At 43.6% G+C, this 16561-nt stretch overlaps 1 protein-coding gene across 1 annotated transcript in view; it reads right to left on the reverse strand.

Moving 5' to 3' along the window:
* Nucleotides 1-16561, reverse strand: part of B4GALNT2 (beta-1,4-N-acetyl-galactosaminyltransferase 2) — a 69748-nt gene that overhangs the window by 24980 nt on the left and 28207 nt on the right. The window contains exon 4 of the mRNA XM_037810489.1: nucleotides 15839-15945. Coding sequence (XP_037666417.1) covers nucleotides 15839-15945 — 107 coding nt within the window. The remainder of the gene's footprint in view (nucleotides 1-15838; nucleotides 15946-16561) is intronic.

Raw genomic sequence — 16561 nt, forward strand, 5'->3', positions numbered from 1 at the left:
GCCCCGAGGGGTGAGGTACAAAATGTGACCCATGAGGAAGTATGCTATACTACAAAAGAACTGCATGAGTTTTCCAATTTATATAGACAGAAATCAAGGCAATATGTGTGGGAATGGATATTAAGCGTGTGGGATAATGGTGGAAGGAATATAAGATTGGATCAGGCTGAATTTATTGATATGGGCTCACTAAGCAGAGATTCTGCATTCAGTGTTGTAGCTTGAGGGGTTAGAAAGGGCATTAACAGTTTGTTTGGGTGGTTGGCTGAAACATGGATCAAAAAGTGGTGGACATTGCCTGAGGTCAAAATGCCAGATCTGTCCTGGTGTAATACAGAGGAGGGGATTCAAGGGCTTAGATAGATTGGAATGTTAAAGTGGATTTTCATGGAAGACTTGCTCACACACCCCAGAATGTCTAGAGGACACACCTTTTACCAGGACTGTGAGGAATAAATAAGTGATACTAGCTCCATCATCCCTGAAGAGCTCTGTAGATGCCCTTCTCTGTAGGTCAGATATTACTGTGGGAACTGCTGTCACTGAGCTGGAATCCTTAAACACAATGGGGATAATTGGATCCTGAGTTGGCAGAAGCCACACGGCAGCAGTTAATTGCCAAAGACAAGGCAGGTGTGACTATCATAATGGACAACAGACTCAAAGCAGTAGTCAAAATAATCTGACTCGCAGAGACTTATGGTGTTGGCTAGTAGATCATGGAGTATCCAGAAGTAAAATAGATGGACAGTCTACTAAATTTTTGTTTAATCTGTTTAAGCAGAAGAATTTTAGATCAAGTGAACAAAAATCTAACTTGAATTACAAAAACAGGGAGTCATGGTCCTTAATCATTTCCCAGACTGGAGACAGTTTACAGACCCAGAACCCCTTGAATGAGGGGAAGGACGGTACCCTTGGGGAAGGACCCTGTTACACTGCCAAAAATTTATACTGTTAATCTTCCCCACCTTCCCCAAAGAGACCTATGGCCTTTTATTGGGGGGGGGGGGGGCTCAAGTAGTACTTTAATATTTATTTATTTTTTTTAAATTTTATTTTGAAATAAATTCAAAGTTAAAGGAACAGTTGCAAAAACAATACTAACCCCATACACAGAATTCCATCATACCCTGACCCCCTCCCCCGATAGCCCAATCCACCAACTTTAACATCCTGTCACACCACCATTTCTTTCTTTCCCTCCCTCCCTCCCTATCTATCATCCACCATCTATTGCTCTGTCTTCTGAACATATGAGAGCAGGCTGCACACATCCTTGAACAAACAATATAATTCACATATACATTTACCATGAACAAGAACATTCTTTTATGCATTCCCATTAAGCACAGCTAAGAAGTTCAAGAGATTCAACATTGATACAAAGCTTACATTCTATATTTCCTTTTTTTTTCCTTATGTCCCAACTGTGTCCCTTTGAGCCTCCTCTCCTCCATTTTCAGATCCCATCCAGGATCATCCTTGGCATTTAATAGTCGTTGTCTATTTAGACTGTCTTTTTTTTTTTCCACTTGTAGAAACATACATACAGCCTAAATCTTCCCATTCCAATCCCTCCCTAGCATTCCATTAGTGGCATTAATCACATTTAGAATGTTGCAATGCTATCACCTTCCCACCACCCATTACGAGAAATTTCCCTTCACCCCAAACAGAAACCCTGCACTCCTTTCTTAACTCCCCATTGCCCCTTCCCCCACTTCTCGTAACCCATACTCCAATTTTCATCTCTATGGTTATATTCTCTGACACTTTCTTTGTGTTTACCATGTGGCTTAAATTTAACCTCTTAAGTCTGTAACAATCTTGTTTTTCTTTGATACCAACTTAACTTCAATAAGACACATAAACTATGTTCCTTTACTCCTCCATTCCCCCACCTTTATGTAGTTCTTGTCAAAAATTATGTATTTTACACTGAGTCCAAAACCACTGATTTATCATTATACTTGATGTATTTTAGATCCTGTAGGAAGTAAATAGTGGAGTTACAAATCAAAAATACAGTAGTATTGGTATTTATATTTACCATGTGATCTTTACTGGAAATCTTCATTTCTTCATGTGGTTTCAGTCAATTGTTTAGTGTCCCTTCCTTTCCACCTGCTCAATTCCCTTTAGCATTTCTTATAGGACTGAACTACTGGTGATGAAGTCCCTCAGCTTTTGATTATCCAGGAATGTTTTCATCTCCCCCTAATTTTTACCTTCCAGGTGTTTGTGAATTTTCTAAGTCTCTGATGGTTACTGACTTCTATTTGTATTCCATTGTGGTCAGGGAATGTGCTTTGAATAAATTCAATTTTTTTTAAATTTATTGAGGCTTGTTTTATGTCCCAGCTTACGGTCCATTCTGGAGAAAGATCCGTGATCACTAGAGAAGAATGTGTGTGCCAGTAACCTGGGATGTAATGTTCTATATATGTCTGTTAAATTTCTCTACATCTCTCTCTCCTTTCTTTGTTTCTCTGTCGGTAGGGCTCTCTTTATTATCTGAAGTAGGGCAGGTTTTTTATTAGCAAAATCTCTCAGCATTTGTTTGTCTGTGAAAAATTTAAGCTCTCCCTCAAATTTGAAGGAGAGCTTTGCTGAATAAAGTATTCTTGGTTGGAAATTTTTCTCTCTCAGAGTTTTAAATATGTCATGCCACTGCCTTCTCGCCTCCATGGTGGCTGCTGAGTAGTCACTACTTAGTCTTATGTTGTTTCCTTTGTATGTGGTGAATTGCTTTTCTCTTGCTGCTTTCAGAACTTGCTCCTTCTCTTCAGTATTTGAGAGTCTGATCAGAATATGTCTTGGAGTGGGTTTATTTGGATTTATTCTATTTGGAGTTCACTGGGCATTTATGCTTTGTGTATTTATATTGTGTAGAACGTTTGGGAAGTTTTCCCCAATAATTTCTTTGAATACTCTTTCTAGACCTTTACCCTTCTCTTCCCCTCTGGGACACCAATGAGTCTTAAATTTGGACATTTTATTTTATCTATCATATCCCTGAGATCCATTTCAATTTTTTCGATTTTTTTCCCCATTCTTTCTTTTGTTCTTTCATTTTCCGTTCTGTGGTCCTCTAGGATGCTGAGTTGTTGTTCACCTTCCTCTAATCTTGTACTATGAGTATCCAGTGTCTTTTTAATTTGGCCTACAGCTTCTTTTATTTCCATAAGATCTTCTATTTTTTTATTTACTCTTGCAATTTCTTCTTTATGCTCTTCTAGGGTCTTCTTTATGTCCTTCATATCCTGTGCCATGCTCTTCTTCATGTCCTTTATATCCTGTGCCATGCTCTCGTTCTTTGACTTTAGTTCTTTGATTAATTGCTCCAAGTACTGTGTCTCTTCTGATCTTTTGATTTGGGTGTTTGGGTTTGGGTTCTCCCTATCGTCTGGTTTTATCATATGCATTAAGATTTTCTGTTGTTTTTGGCCTCTTGGCATTTGCTTTACTTGATAGGGTTCTTTCAGGGTCTATAAAATACCAGTCTCTAATTTGTCAGATCTACAGCTTGGTGGCATACACTTTCTCTAACTAACCAGCAGATGGCATCTGTGAGTCACCTATTCCCCTCAAGTCAGTTCTCCCCCGCTTTGTCTTTGTGGTGTGTGGGGGTCTGATTCTTGTGGGGTTCAATTGGTGCACCAAGTTTAGGTGTGTTGTTGGTGCTGTCTGCCCTGAATGTGGGGCATGTGTCTGAGCAGTTAGGGTGGCAGGGCAGCTTTAATAATGAAACCTCCTAGGTGTTCCTGGAGATTTAAGCTGTTGCAAGAGTCCAAGCCTTCACCTCAGTCCCGCCACAGATAGTTTCTGCCGCTGACCCACAAGTCCCTGGCACTAGCTAGGGTCCCTGGGATTTCCGAGCGGGTCCCCCTTCTCAGCCATGCTCTTCCAGGACCCCTACCGAGGGAAGGCTGCGTCATGTCACAAGTGTGCACCGGCCCTCCAGGGAAGCCCTGGGCCACCGGGCCATGCAGGGGCATTCCTAGCCTGCTGTAAAGATGGTTGAATGGGGCATGTTAATTTCCCCCTCTTTGCACAGCTCCGCCTTCCCAGCTCCGGGACAATTAGCTGTGGGTGTCCTAAAGGCCACTGTCCATGGCCGATATTGTGGCGTGTGCGCGGTGCTGCAGGAAACACTCCCTGTCACACTGGGTTTCTTGGCGCAGCTCTGGGTTGTGGGTATGGCCCCAGGTGGGAGCATCCCCAGCCTGCCTGGGAGGTGGTTGCAAGGGACGCAGTTTCTTTCTCCTTTTGGCTCCCCTCCCCCTGGCCCCGAGACAATCAGCAGCGGGTGTGGGTAGGGCTAGCCTCCATGCCAGACACTGAGGTGTTGGCAGAGCCCACTCCTGCTGTGCTTCACTGCACAGTTCTCACTGTTTTATCCACAGTCCGTCCCAGGTTTGTTTGTTTTTTTTTTTTTTTAAAGGCCTAGTCCATCTCCAAACTCCAACCCACGGTTTCGCCACACTGCAGCATAGCCACCAGACATTCAGCTGGCTCACTCACTCGTTTCAGAATGCAGACTCCCGGTTTCACCAAATGCACGGTCCCTGTGGATTTAGCAGACCTTGTCCGGCTGGTGCATCGCTGGAATGGTGTTCTGGGTCACTTTCTGGCTTTTATCTAGTATTTTCCACAGAGGTGTTTTTTTTCCCTGTCTTATCTAGCCGCCATCTTGGGTTCTCCAGGACCTATGGCCTTTTATCAGGGTAAGTGTGCATTGGGGAAAAGGAAATGATCAGATATTTCAGGGATTATTAGATACTGGCTCAGAAGTGACATTAATTCCAGGAGACCCAAAACACCCCTCTGGTCCACCAGTCAGAGTAGGGGCTTATGGAGGCCAGGTAATCAATGGAGTTTTAGCTCAGGTCCCTCTCACAGTGGGTCTAGTGGGTCCCCAGACCCATTCTGTGGTTATCTCCCCAGTTCCAGAATGCATAACTGGAATAGACATACTCAGCAACTGGCAGAATCCCCACATTTGTTCCCTGACTTGTGGAGTGAGGGCTATTATGGTAGGAAAGGCCAAGTGGAAGCCACTAGAACTGCCCTTGCCTAGCAAAATAGTAAATCAGAAGCAATACTGGATTCCTGGAGGGATTGCAGAGATTAATGCCACTCTTAAGGACTTGAAATGTGCAGGAGTAGTGATTCCCACCACATCCCCATTCAACTCTCCTATTTGATCTGTGCAGAAAACAGATGAGTCTCAGAGGATGACAGTGGATTATCATAAGCTTAAGCAGGTGTTGATTCCAATGGCAGCTGCTGTTCCAGATGTGGTATCATTGCTTGAGTAAATCAACACATCCCCTGGTACCTGCTATGCAGCTATTGATCTGGCAAATGCTTTTTTCTCAATAACTGTTAGTAAAGGCCACCAGAAACAATTTGCATTCAGCTGGCAAGGCCAGCAGTATACCTTCACTGTCCTACCTCATGGTTATATCAACTCTCCAACCCTATGTCATGATATTGTCCTCAGGGATCTTCATCGTTTCTCCCTCCCACAAGATATCACACTGGTCCCATATATTGATAATACCATGTTGATTGGACCTAGTGAGCAAGAAGTCACAAACTGCTCTAAACTTATTGGTAAGGCATTTGTGTGTCAGTGGATGGGAGATAAATCCAACAAAAATACAGGGAACTTCCAGCTGTCCTAAAACTTCTAGGTGTTCAGTGGGTGGGGCATGTGGAGATATCCCTTTTTGGTGAAAGGTAAATTGTTGCATCTGGCCCCTCCCACAACCAAAAATGAGGCACAATGCCTAGTTGGCCTCTTTGGATTTTGGAGACAACATATTCCTCATTTGGGAGTGCTACTCCAGCCCATTTACTGAGTGACCAGAAATGCTTCTAGTTTTGAGTGGGGACCAGAACAAGATGAGACTCTGTGACAGGTCCAGGCTGCTGTGCAAACTGCTCTGCCTCTTGAACTATATGATCCAACTGATCCAATGGTGCTGGAAGTGTCAGTGGCAAATAGAGATACTGTTTGGAGACTTGACAGGCTCCTATAGGAGAATCACAATGCAGGCCCTCAGGATTTTGGGTTCAGCCTTACCATCTTCTGCAGATAACTACTCTCCTTTTGAGAAACAGCTTTTGACCTGCTACTGGGCCTTAGTAGAGACAGAGCACTTGCCCATGGCCACCAAGTTACCATGAGACCTGAGTTGCCTGTCATGAGCTTGGTGTTGTCAGACCCGCCAAGCCACAAAGTTGGGCGTGCACAGCAGCACTCCATCATAAAATGGAAGTGATATATATGAGATAGGGCTTCAGTGGGTCCTGAAGGCACAAGTAAGTTACCTGAGGAAGTGTCCCAAATGCCCATGGCTCCCACTCTTACCACATTACCTTCTCTTTCCTGGCCCAGAGCTATGGCCTCTTGGGGATTTCCTTACAATTAGTTGACTGAAGAAGAGATAACTCGGGTTATCACGATATGCAGGTACCACCCTAAAGTGTACAGCTACAGCCCTGCAGCCCCTTTCTGGGATGCCCCTGAAGGACAGTGGTGAAGGGAGGTCCTCCCAGTGAGTGGAACTTCAAGCAGTGCAGCTAGTTGTTCATTTTGCTTGGAAGGAGAACTGGCCAGAAGTGTGTTTGTATACTGATTCTTGGACTGTTGCTAATGGTTTGGCTGGATGGTCAGGAACTTGGAAGGAACAGGATTGGAAAATTGATGACAAAGAAGTCTGGGAAAGAGGTATGTGGATAGACCATTCTGAGTGGGCAAAAAACATGAAGATATTTGTGTCCCATGTGAATGCTCACCAGAGGGTGACTTCAGCATAGGAAGATTTTAATAATCAAGTGGATAACTTGACCCATTCTGTGGATACCAGTCAGCCTCTTTCCCTAGCCACTCCTGTCAATGCCCAATGGGCTCATGAACAAAGTGGTCATGGTAGCAGGGATGGAGGTTATGCATGGGCTCAGCAACATGGACTTCCACTCACCAAGGCTGATCTGGCCACAGCCATTGCTGAGCGCCCAATCTGCTAGCAGCAAAGACCCACACTCAGTCCCCGATATGGCACCATTCTCCAAGGTGATCAGCCTGCTACCTTGTGGGAATACTATGGATAAAAGATTTATAATATTTGTTGCTTGCTGTCCCTGATTCCTATTGCAAATGATAGGAACGTCACATCTTTACTGATTCCGATCGCAAACGATGAGAACGTCCTGCTTCGCTATGTTCCAGCGCCCAGCACTTACTGCTCTTAGTCTATCTACTAGCACATTGCTTCCGTCATTTCTTTAGCATTCACAATGGGCTTTGTTTTTTGTAAACTTGCAGCACTGCCTTCCATCATGGCCTCGCTCTTGTTTTTTGGTAATAAATACTTGAGAAACTATGGCTCGAGAGGACACTCTCTTTGAGCTGTTCTCGCTCTTGCAACTTGTGGTTTCACCTCAAGTTATTTCGCTGCGTCACTGTGGGTCCGGCTGGTTTGGCTCCCACAAGTGGTGCCCCATGTGAGGCACACTGCACCCTGCTCATTCATCAGGTATTGCTGCCAGCTCGTCCAGTGGAAGTGATATTCGCCTAGGCTCATAATCATTCCAAGGTAAGGGACAGCAGCGTTCTCTTGAAATAGCTGCCGACGTGCTTAGTCTCAGCAGGAGCTTTTCTTCTTTCTTTATCATGGGTTCAGGTCTCACTAAAGAGCAGTCTATCTATATTAAAACCCTGCAACAGCTTCTAAAAGCTGCTGATTGCTCAGTTAAGGAAACTCAGTTACTTTCATTCTCCAAGCTATATAAGCTTATTGTCCTTGGTTTCCCAACCGAGGCACCTTAGATCTTGAATTATGGGAGCAAGTTGGTTATGTGCTTAAGAAGAAACGTGAATTGGGAAATAAAATTTCAGTCTCCGCTCTAATGACATGGGGCCTAGTGCTGCCTTGCGTCCACTGCAATCTGCAGTACTGCCCGAGTCTTCCTCCCCGTCCGCTCCTCCTGCTGAAGTTAAGCAGCCAGCTCCCACGGAAACAGATAAATCCTGGCCACCTCCTGTTCTACCTATTGCCCCCATTTCTTCCAGCAAGGCTCCTCCACCTTTTACCTCGCGTCCTGTAACTGAACAGTGCTTAATGACTGCTGCATTACAGGGAGACTGTACTGCATTCCCTGTAATCCTAAGACAACGGCAGCCTCAGCATGATGGCCTCCCTTATACTGGCTTCGAAGAACTGCGTAAAAGCATTGCAGATAATGGTATTCAAAGCACTTTTACTAAGGGAATTTTAGAAGCCATTGCTAGTAGCTATCAAATGTGCCCATGGGACTGAAAATCACTTATTAAGACTATTGTAACTCCTGCTCAGTTCAGTGTCTGGCAATTAGAATTTCAAGAGGGTTGCCTTCAGCGCTCTCTTTGTAACCTGGAACAACAAATTCCTATTTGCCTTGATGCCCTTGCCAGTACTGGCGCATGAAACTTCGCATTCAGACACAACAAAATGCCCAGGTTTTTAGTCAATGTGCCCAAATTGCTCTTCAGGCTTGGAATAAAATACCAGAATCAAAATCTATCCAGGGTTCCTTTGCTGCTATCAGACAAGGCGCTACTGAGCCTTACATAGATTTTGTAAATAAATTGCAAAGCGCAATCTCGTGTCAAATAGACAATCCTGATGCTGCCTCTGCACTTTCACTTCAGTTAGCCTGTGAAAATGCCAATATAGACTGTAAACAAGCACTAGAAGCCTTAGAGCTACTGCCCAATCTATTGGAGAATTTGTAAAGGCTTGTCAAAATGTGGGAACTGAAACTCATAAAGCTCAAGCATTAGCTCCTGTCCTTCACCCTCCACCCACTTGTTTCTGATGTTGGAAAGAAGGACATTTTCAAAAGGACTGTACCCAAAATAATAATAACCAAAGCAGTAAACCTCCTGCCACAGTTTGCCCAAAATGAAAAAAAGGGAAACATTGGGCCGATTAATGCTGTTCTAAATTTGATAAAGAAGGTCACCCTATTTCAGGAAATGGGAAGAGGGGCACTTGCTCTGGTGCCCCCCAAAATCAACGGAGTGCCCATCCAATGCCCCCTCACCCATCTTATTGGAACCAGGCCATAGAAGGGTCGGCGATCTCAGCACCGCCACCCAGGGCAGGGCCGGATTGGACCTTCTCATTACCAACGAATTAGTCCTTAATGAGCAAGACAAAGTTTATTTAGCCCCTACTGGGGTCTGGGGACCACTCCCTGCTGGTATGGTCAGCCTCATTCTTGGGCATTCTAGTTTTTCCCTCAAAGGTATCTATGTCCTCCCTGGTGTTATTGATTCTGATTATCTAGGAGAAATTAAAATTATGATACAAACCCCCACTTATCAGTTGCAACATTTGTTCAACTCGCTAAAAGGAAATTCTGATCTACTCTCCCCTCATACACTAACCCCAGCAGCTTTACAAGAAGTTCAAATAGTCAGTAGCGCCATTCAGTCTCGGCAACTTACAGACGAAACCCTACCCTTCCAATAAGTCTTTTTCTATTTCCTACAGCCCTTTCACCCACCGGACTGTTAGGTCAGCTTGCCCCGCATCTAACCTGCATAGAATGGCTATTTCTTTCTCACACCCCTCGTAAAACATTAATCCCGTACTTAAGTAATCTTGCATCATTATTGTTTAAAGGCTACTTTCACTGCCAGCAACTTACTGGTTATGGTCCTGATTATATACATGTTTGTTTGCCTCAAGAACTATTTCAACAAGCCTTATTCAATTCTGCAGAATTACAAACACCTATGCTGATTACATAGGGTAACTCAGCTTCTCACTGCCAGCAGATAAAATTCTGCCCAACTTCCTTTGCTGCACCTTAAGCTTCCTGCAAAGATTAGCTCCACACCTCTCCCCAACGCCATAACTATTTTTAGATGGATCAGGAAAAGCTACTAAAGCCGCTATCACTTGGTACCAAAATTCTATCTGGCAATCGGCCGTTACTAAACACCATACATCCACTCAACGTGCTGAACTAGCGGCCTCCATTATGGCTCTCAAGCAATTTCCCTCTCAGCCTATCAACATCATCTGTGATTCTGAATACGTAGTTTATACCCTTCTCCATATTGAACAAGCATTTATTAAACCTATTAATGACCAAGATTTGTACACACTTTTTCTCACTTTGCAAACTCTATTAAATCAACGATATCAGCCAATCTTTGTTACCCATATTCACTCTCATTCTAATTTACCTGGTCCTCTTACTGAAGGAAATCAGAAGGCTAACTCTCTAGTCGGACTAATCTTAGCTTTTTAGCAAGCGCAATGCTCACACAGTTTTTTTCATCAAAACGCAAAAGCACTTGTCAAAGAATTCCAACTTACCCTAGCCCAAGCTAAAGAAATCATTCTAGCCTGCCCAAACTGCCAGCAACATGCAGACCCATCTGACCACTAGGCAGTTAACCCTCACGGCTTAGCCCCTAATCAACTGGGGCAAATGGATGTAACAAATGTCCCGTCTTTTGGACGTCAGCGTTTTGTTCATGTTTCATGTGACACCTTCTCTGGGTTTATACATGCCACCCTGCTAACTGGAGAACGAGTGAAAAATGTTAAATAACATGTCCTTGAAGCAATCAGTCACGTGGGACGTCCAAAAACTTTAAAAACAGATAATGGCCCTGCATGTACTGCACTTTTATTCCAGCATTTTTTACAATTTGGAATATTAAACATGTTACTGGCATCCCCCATAATCCTCAGGGACAAGCCATTATCCAAAGAGCACATCTCACACTCAAACAACTTAAAAAACAAAAACAGGGGAGTATGGAAGCTAATCCCTAAAGCAAATTAGCAATTGTTCTCTTTACTCTAAATTTTTAACATTGTGACGCTAATGGGCTCACTGCAGCCGAGCGTCATTGTCAACAACTATCAAATTCCACCCAACCAAAAGTGAAAGTTATGTATAAAGATTCATTAGGTGATGGTTCCTGGAAAGGACCCTATGACCTTCTCACTTGGGGAAGAGGATATGCTTGTGTGCTTACTCCCTCAGGACCGCAGTGGTTCCCAGCAAGACATGTCAAACCATATCATAAGCTGGAAAGACCAACCACCAAACCCGATCCCGCAGTTGAAACAGATGAACCTGGCTGATAAGAGAAATGGCCGCGCACAGCCATTCGTCCCAACTATGCATGCACAGGGAGTAACCTGGGGTGGTCTTAAACAATTAGATCAAAAGACCATAGAAATGTGTAGCACCAACACTCCGGCTACACCTAAAAATAGATTTCTTGCTTATCTTGCAATCGTGTCTCATAATTCCTCGCAGGTATTTTTTCTGTCAGTGTTGATTCTTATGCTTTTACCACCCGTTTCTACTAATTACATTTATTGGGCATGTATAGTAGACCCTCCCTTTTTTAAGCCTGTCACTTGGTGGGACTCAGACCCCCCTATGTCTTCCAATGACACTCACTGGACTGGGGGACATTGGGTACCACCTAATGGCCTTCTGATAGAAAATGTCCATTGGCTCCATCTAAACCAAACTACTACCGTTTTCTCACAACGAAAGCTCTTCTAGTCTTTTTCAAATTAACCATGCTCTTGCTCAACTCCATGTAAAAAGGTTTCTGGGAATGCTAATTGCTTTTATTATTTCAGCTGTTATTACAGCCGCTACTGCTGCTACAGCAGTGGCGGCCTTAACAGAATCTGTACAAACTGCTCATGCAGTTAATCAAGTAATGACAAATTTTTCGGAAGACATGCTTTCCCAAACCCATATTGATAATGAAATCCTTACTCACCTTGATGCTCTTGAGACTGCTGTACTATAGATTGGAGAATGACAACATGCAATAGCCACTCGACTTAGCTTACAATGCGATTGGAACTATACTAAAATTTGTGTCATTCCCTTAGCATGGAATGAGTTTTTGAAAGACTGGTCTCAAATTAAAGCCCATTTACTAGGTGCCTTTACACCTAATGTAAATTCTGAAATCTCCAATCTTCACCATAACCTAAAGCAACGACTCACACAAATACAAATTTTAACACAACAAAAAATTTTTGATACACTTAGTAACAATCTGAAATGGTTAAATCCCTCTAACTGGTTCCAAGGCCTCAACTTATGAATCTGGATTTTAACTGGTTTAGGCTTAATTTTATTTCTCATTCTTATTTGCTCCTGCAGACTCACCATTAAACTTTCCCAAAGAATCTGCCAAGCAGAAACCAAGCTCGTCACCTTCACCACCACGGCCGCCTTCCCTGATTGTCCCTCAACTATTACACAGTCAATTAATAGAGAGGGGGGAAATGTGGGAATACTATGGATAAAAGATTTATAATATGTGTTGCTTGCTGTCCCTGATCCCTATCTCAAATGATAGGTATGTCACATCTTTATTGATTCTGATCACAAACGATGGGAACTTCCTGCTTTGCTATGTTCTGGTGCCCAGCACTTACCGCTCTTAGTCTATCTACTAGGACATCGCTTCTGTCATTTCTTTAGCATTCACAATGGGCTTTGTTTTTTGTAAACTTGTAGCACTGTCTTCCCTCAAGTCCCCGCTCTTGTTTTTCGGTAATAAATACCCGGGAAACTATGGCTCGAGAGGACACTCTCTTTGAGCTGTTCTCACTCTTGCAACTTGTGGTTTCGTCTCAAGTTATTATGCTGCGTCACCATGGGTCTGGCTGGTTCAGCTCCCACACTACCTGATGGCAAGTTGATTACATTGGACCACTTCCATCATGGAAGGGACAGAGATTTGTTCTAACTGGAATAGACATATACTATGGACATGGGTTTGCCTTCCCTGCATGCAATGATTCTGCCAAAACTACCATCCATGGACTTATGGAATGCCTTATCCACCATCATGATATTCCACACAGCATTGCTTCTAATCAAGGAACCCACTTCACAGCAAATGAAGTTGGGGAATGGGCACATGCTCATGGAATTCTCTGGTCTTACCATGTTCCCCATCACCCAGAGGCAGCTGGGTTGACAGAACAGTAGAATGGCCTTTTGAAGACTCAATTATGGCACCAACTAGGTGGCAACATCTTGCAAGGCTGGGGCAGTGTTCTCCAGGAGACTGTGTATGCTCTGAATCAGCATCCACTGTATGGTTCTGTTTCTCCCATAGCCAGGATTCACAGGTCCAGGATTCAAGGGGTGGAAATGGGAGTGGCACCACTCACTATCACTCCTAATGATCCACTAGGAAAATTTTTGCTTCCTGTCCCTGCAATCTTAAGCTTTACTGGTCTGCAGGTCTTAGTTCCAAAAGGAGGAGTGCTCCCACCAGGAGACACAACAATGATTCCACTGAACTGGAAGTTAAGACTGCCACCTGGCCACTTTGGGCTTCTCATGCTTCTGAATCAACAGGCAAGGTGGGGGGGGGGGGGATTACTGTACTGGCTGGGGTGATTGATCCTGACTATCAAGGGGAAGCAGGACTGCAACTACACAATGGAGGTAAAGAAGAGTTTACCTGGAATACAGGAGATCCGCCACGGTGTCTCTTAATACTACCATGCCCTGTGATTTAAAGTTAATGGCAAACGGCAACAACCCAATCCAGGCAGGACTACCAATGGCCCAGAAACTTCAGGAATGAAGGTTTGGGTCACCCCACTAGGCAAAGAACAATGGTCAGCTGAAGTGCTTGTTGAGGGTAAAGGGAACATAAAATGGGTAGTGAAAGAAGATAGTGATAAATATGAACAATGACCATGTGACCAGTTACAGAAACGAGGACTTTGATGGCATTAATATTTCCACCTTGTTCTGTTATGAGCATGTTTGTATTTGTCCATAAAGCAAATACCTTTGTTTTGTTTTCTTCTCTATCTTATCCCCTTACCATATGACAAGTTGTACTGTTCATTTCATTGTGTTTAAGTTATAGGACATCAAGTTTAAGAGTGAATGTTTCCCAAGAACTTGTACCCTATTCTGGAGAGATTTAGTGCATTTCCTGTTGTATGCAGGACAGCTGAGTATTGTTAGGTGAAACATATGTCTGTTATTGTGTTCTATTTAGAAATTAAGTATGGTTTAAGGTGATGTGTATAGCTGCCAAGTTGACAAGGGGTGGACTGTGATGGTTAGGTTCATGTGTCAACTTGGCCAGGTGATGGTGCCCCGATGTCTGGTCATGCAAGCACTGGCCTACTGCTACTGCAAGGACATTTGTGGTTGGTTAATAAGCCTGAAGGCTGGTTTATTAAATCATCAGTCAATCGACTGTTATCTGTGGCTGATTACATCAATGAAGGACATGTCTTCTGCAATGAGAGAATTCCATCAGCTGGATTTAATCCAATCAGTTGAAGACTTTTAAGGGAAAAGAGAGAGAATCTTCACTTCTTCTTCAGCAAGCCAGCCTCTCCTGGGGAGTTCATCAAAGACCTTCATCAGAGTTGCCAGCTCGCTGCCTGCCCTATGGAATTTGGACTCCTGCATCCTGCCCTATGGAATTTGGACTCGGGCATCCCCACAGTTGCATGAGACACTTTTATAAAATCTCATATTTACAGATATCTTCTGTTTGTTCTGTTTCCCTAGAGAACCCTAACTAATACAGATCCCTTCTGGGTATCTGTGACTGAAGGGTAGGAAGCAATGGATAAATAATCACCCAAAATGGCAAATCATTTTAAAAATGGATATTAAAAATTGATATTAAAAAAACACTGACAATTTATTCCACATGTATTTAGTTCTTATGACTAATTAGTTCTTATGACTAATTCAAGCTCTAATTCAAGCATACTCCCTACGTGGCCTTGGATAGCTTACCAAGTTCATCATCAGTGAAAGTGGTGAAATAATACTTACCCCTCAGGGTTGCTGTAAATGTGAAGTCCGCTTAAAAGAAAGGATGCTGAGAGTGGAATCCGGGTGAACCAGGCTCACCTAGCTTAGGGGCTGTAGCCTCAGTCCTGCATCCCCCTGCTCTTTGTCCCCTCTCTAGGACAGCTCAGCTGCACCTTTGCAGGTAGGGCCATCCACTGACATATCCTACATTCCCTTCTGTCTCATGACACTCACATTCATCATTACCCTGTTTGATATGTGCGTTTATGTGACTTGGGTGTCTGTCTTTCTCACTGGTGCTGGAAACAAAGAAAGCTCAGCTAGATCCATGTGACATGAGATGTCCAGGTGGCATCACCACCCAGACACTACTGGATCTTTTCCAGGGCCCCTGGTGGGACTACTTGCCTCAAGATGCCAAAAGCCCAAAAGCAGAAGAGTTCATGGGATAGGGTCATAGAATTCAACATCTCTGAATTGGGGGAACATGCTTGCACCTGCAGGCTCACTCCTCTGGTCTCTCTTGATTATACTCCACTTGACTTTGATATGAGATGCAAAACTGGACTATAGAGGTATGTAAAAGTCCATTGTGGAGGGGATTTTTAAGTCATAAATATTCTTTTCAAAATGCATTTCCCAGAGATTGGCTTGTGCTTTGCCTGCTCCCCTGATGCTGGGTGACATCAAAAAACCAATTATATACTAAGACGCTTTGAGGCACACAGATTTCTGTCTTCTTCTAAGTTATCTCGGAGCCCCAGGGAAGTCAAAGCTACTAAGGGAGATTCCCAGTTGTGGAAACAGTGAGACTAACATTAAATGAAATAACGTCAAGCTTCTTGCCTGGTGCTGAGTACACAGCAGGTACTCAGTGAATGATTGGGCCCTTCTGTTCCCTCCTTTTGCTCCAAAAGAAATGCCTAAAAGGGAATGAGAAAGCTGTGTGGGTTCTCCCAGGATGGGATGTACTTACCTGGGATGGGAACTGTGTGCAGGGGCATCACTTCTACCCCGTAGACTGGGTACCCAAAGGGGAGGTTGGGCTGAGCCAGCAGGGGCGGGGGGCGGGGCAGCCCTTCCCTGCAGGGAAACAGAAATGTTAGCAACTGCCATCGATGGTGATGGTGGTCCCCAGTTAGTTCTTAAAGGGGTACCTGCTTATAGGGGAAGTCAAAAGTAGATTGCCTGGCTCTATATCCCTTCCATCCTCTCTCCCCTTCCTTTACTCATCTCCCCTTGCCCCCTTAAGCCTCTAATTCCACAGAGGTACCAAGGCAGTGTCCAACAGAGCATATAAAAATAAAAATCAGGACCAGCAGAGAAGAAGAAATGAAATCATCAAATCATAAGGGTAACCTAGATGTAGAAGATGAACAGCAAAGACATACCTGAACTTCCTGGTAGCCAGGGAATAAGGAGATTTAAAATCAACACATTATTTAAAGGTGGAAGCAGACCAATTCCTGCAGGGAAATGAAAACTTTTCCCAGAACTGAACTAAAAAATAAACCATATCCCAAGAAATTTTATATGGGAGTGGTTGTTGGCTCAATATTTTTAGAGCAAACGCAGTAACTATGTTCATATGGGCTTTTTTGGGTAACAAAAAACACATAATTCAATCCAGTGAGATTGATTGTTTGAAGGACTAAGGTAATTCGGTCGAAATGTTTGTAGCCTTCAGGGATGCAGTTTA

Source organism: Choloepus didactylus, chromosome 18 (genome assembly GCF_015220235.1).
Source record: "Choloepus didactylus isolate mChoDid1 chromosome 18, mChoDid1.pri, whole genome shotgun sequence".
Classification (NCBI taxonomy): domain Eukaryota; kingdom Metazoa; phylum Chordata; class Mammalia; order Pilosa; family Megalonychidae; genus Choloepus; species Choloepus didactylus.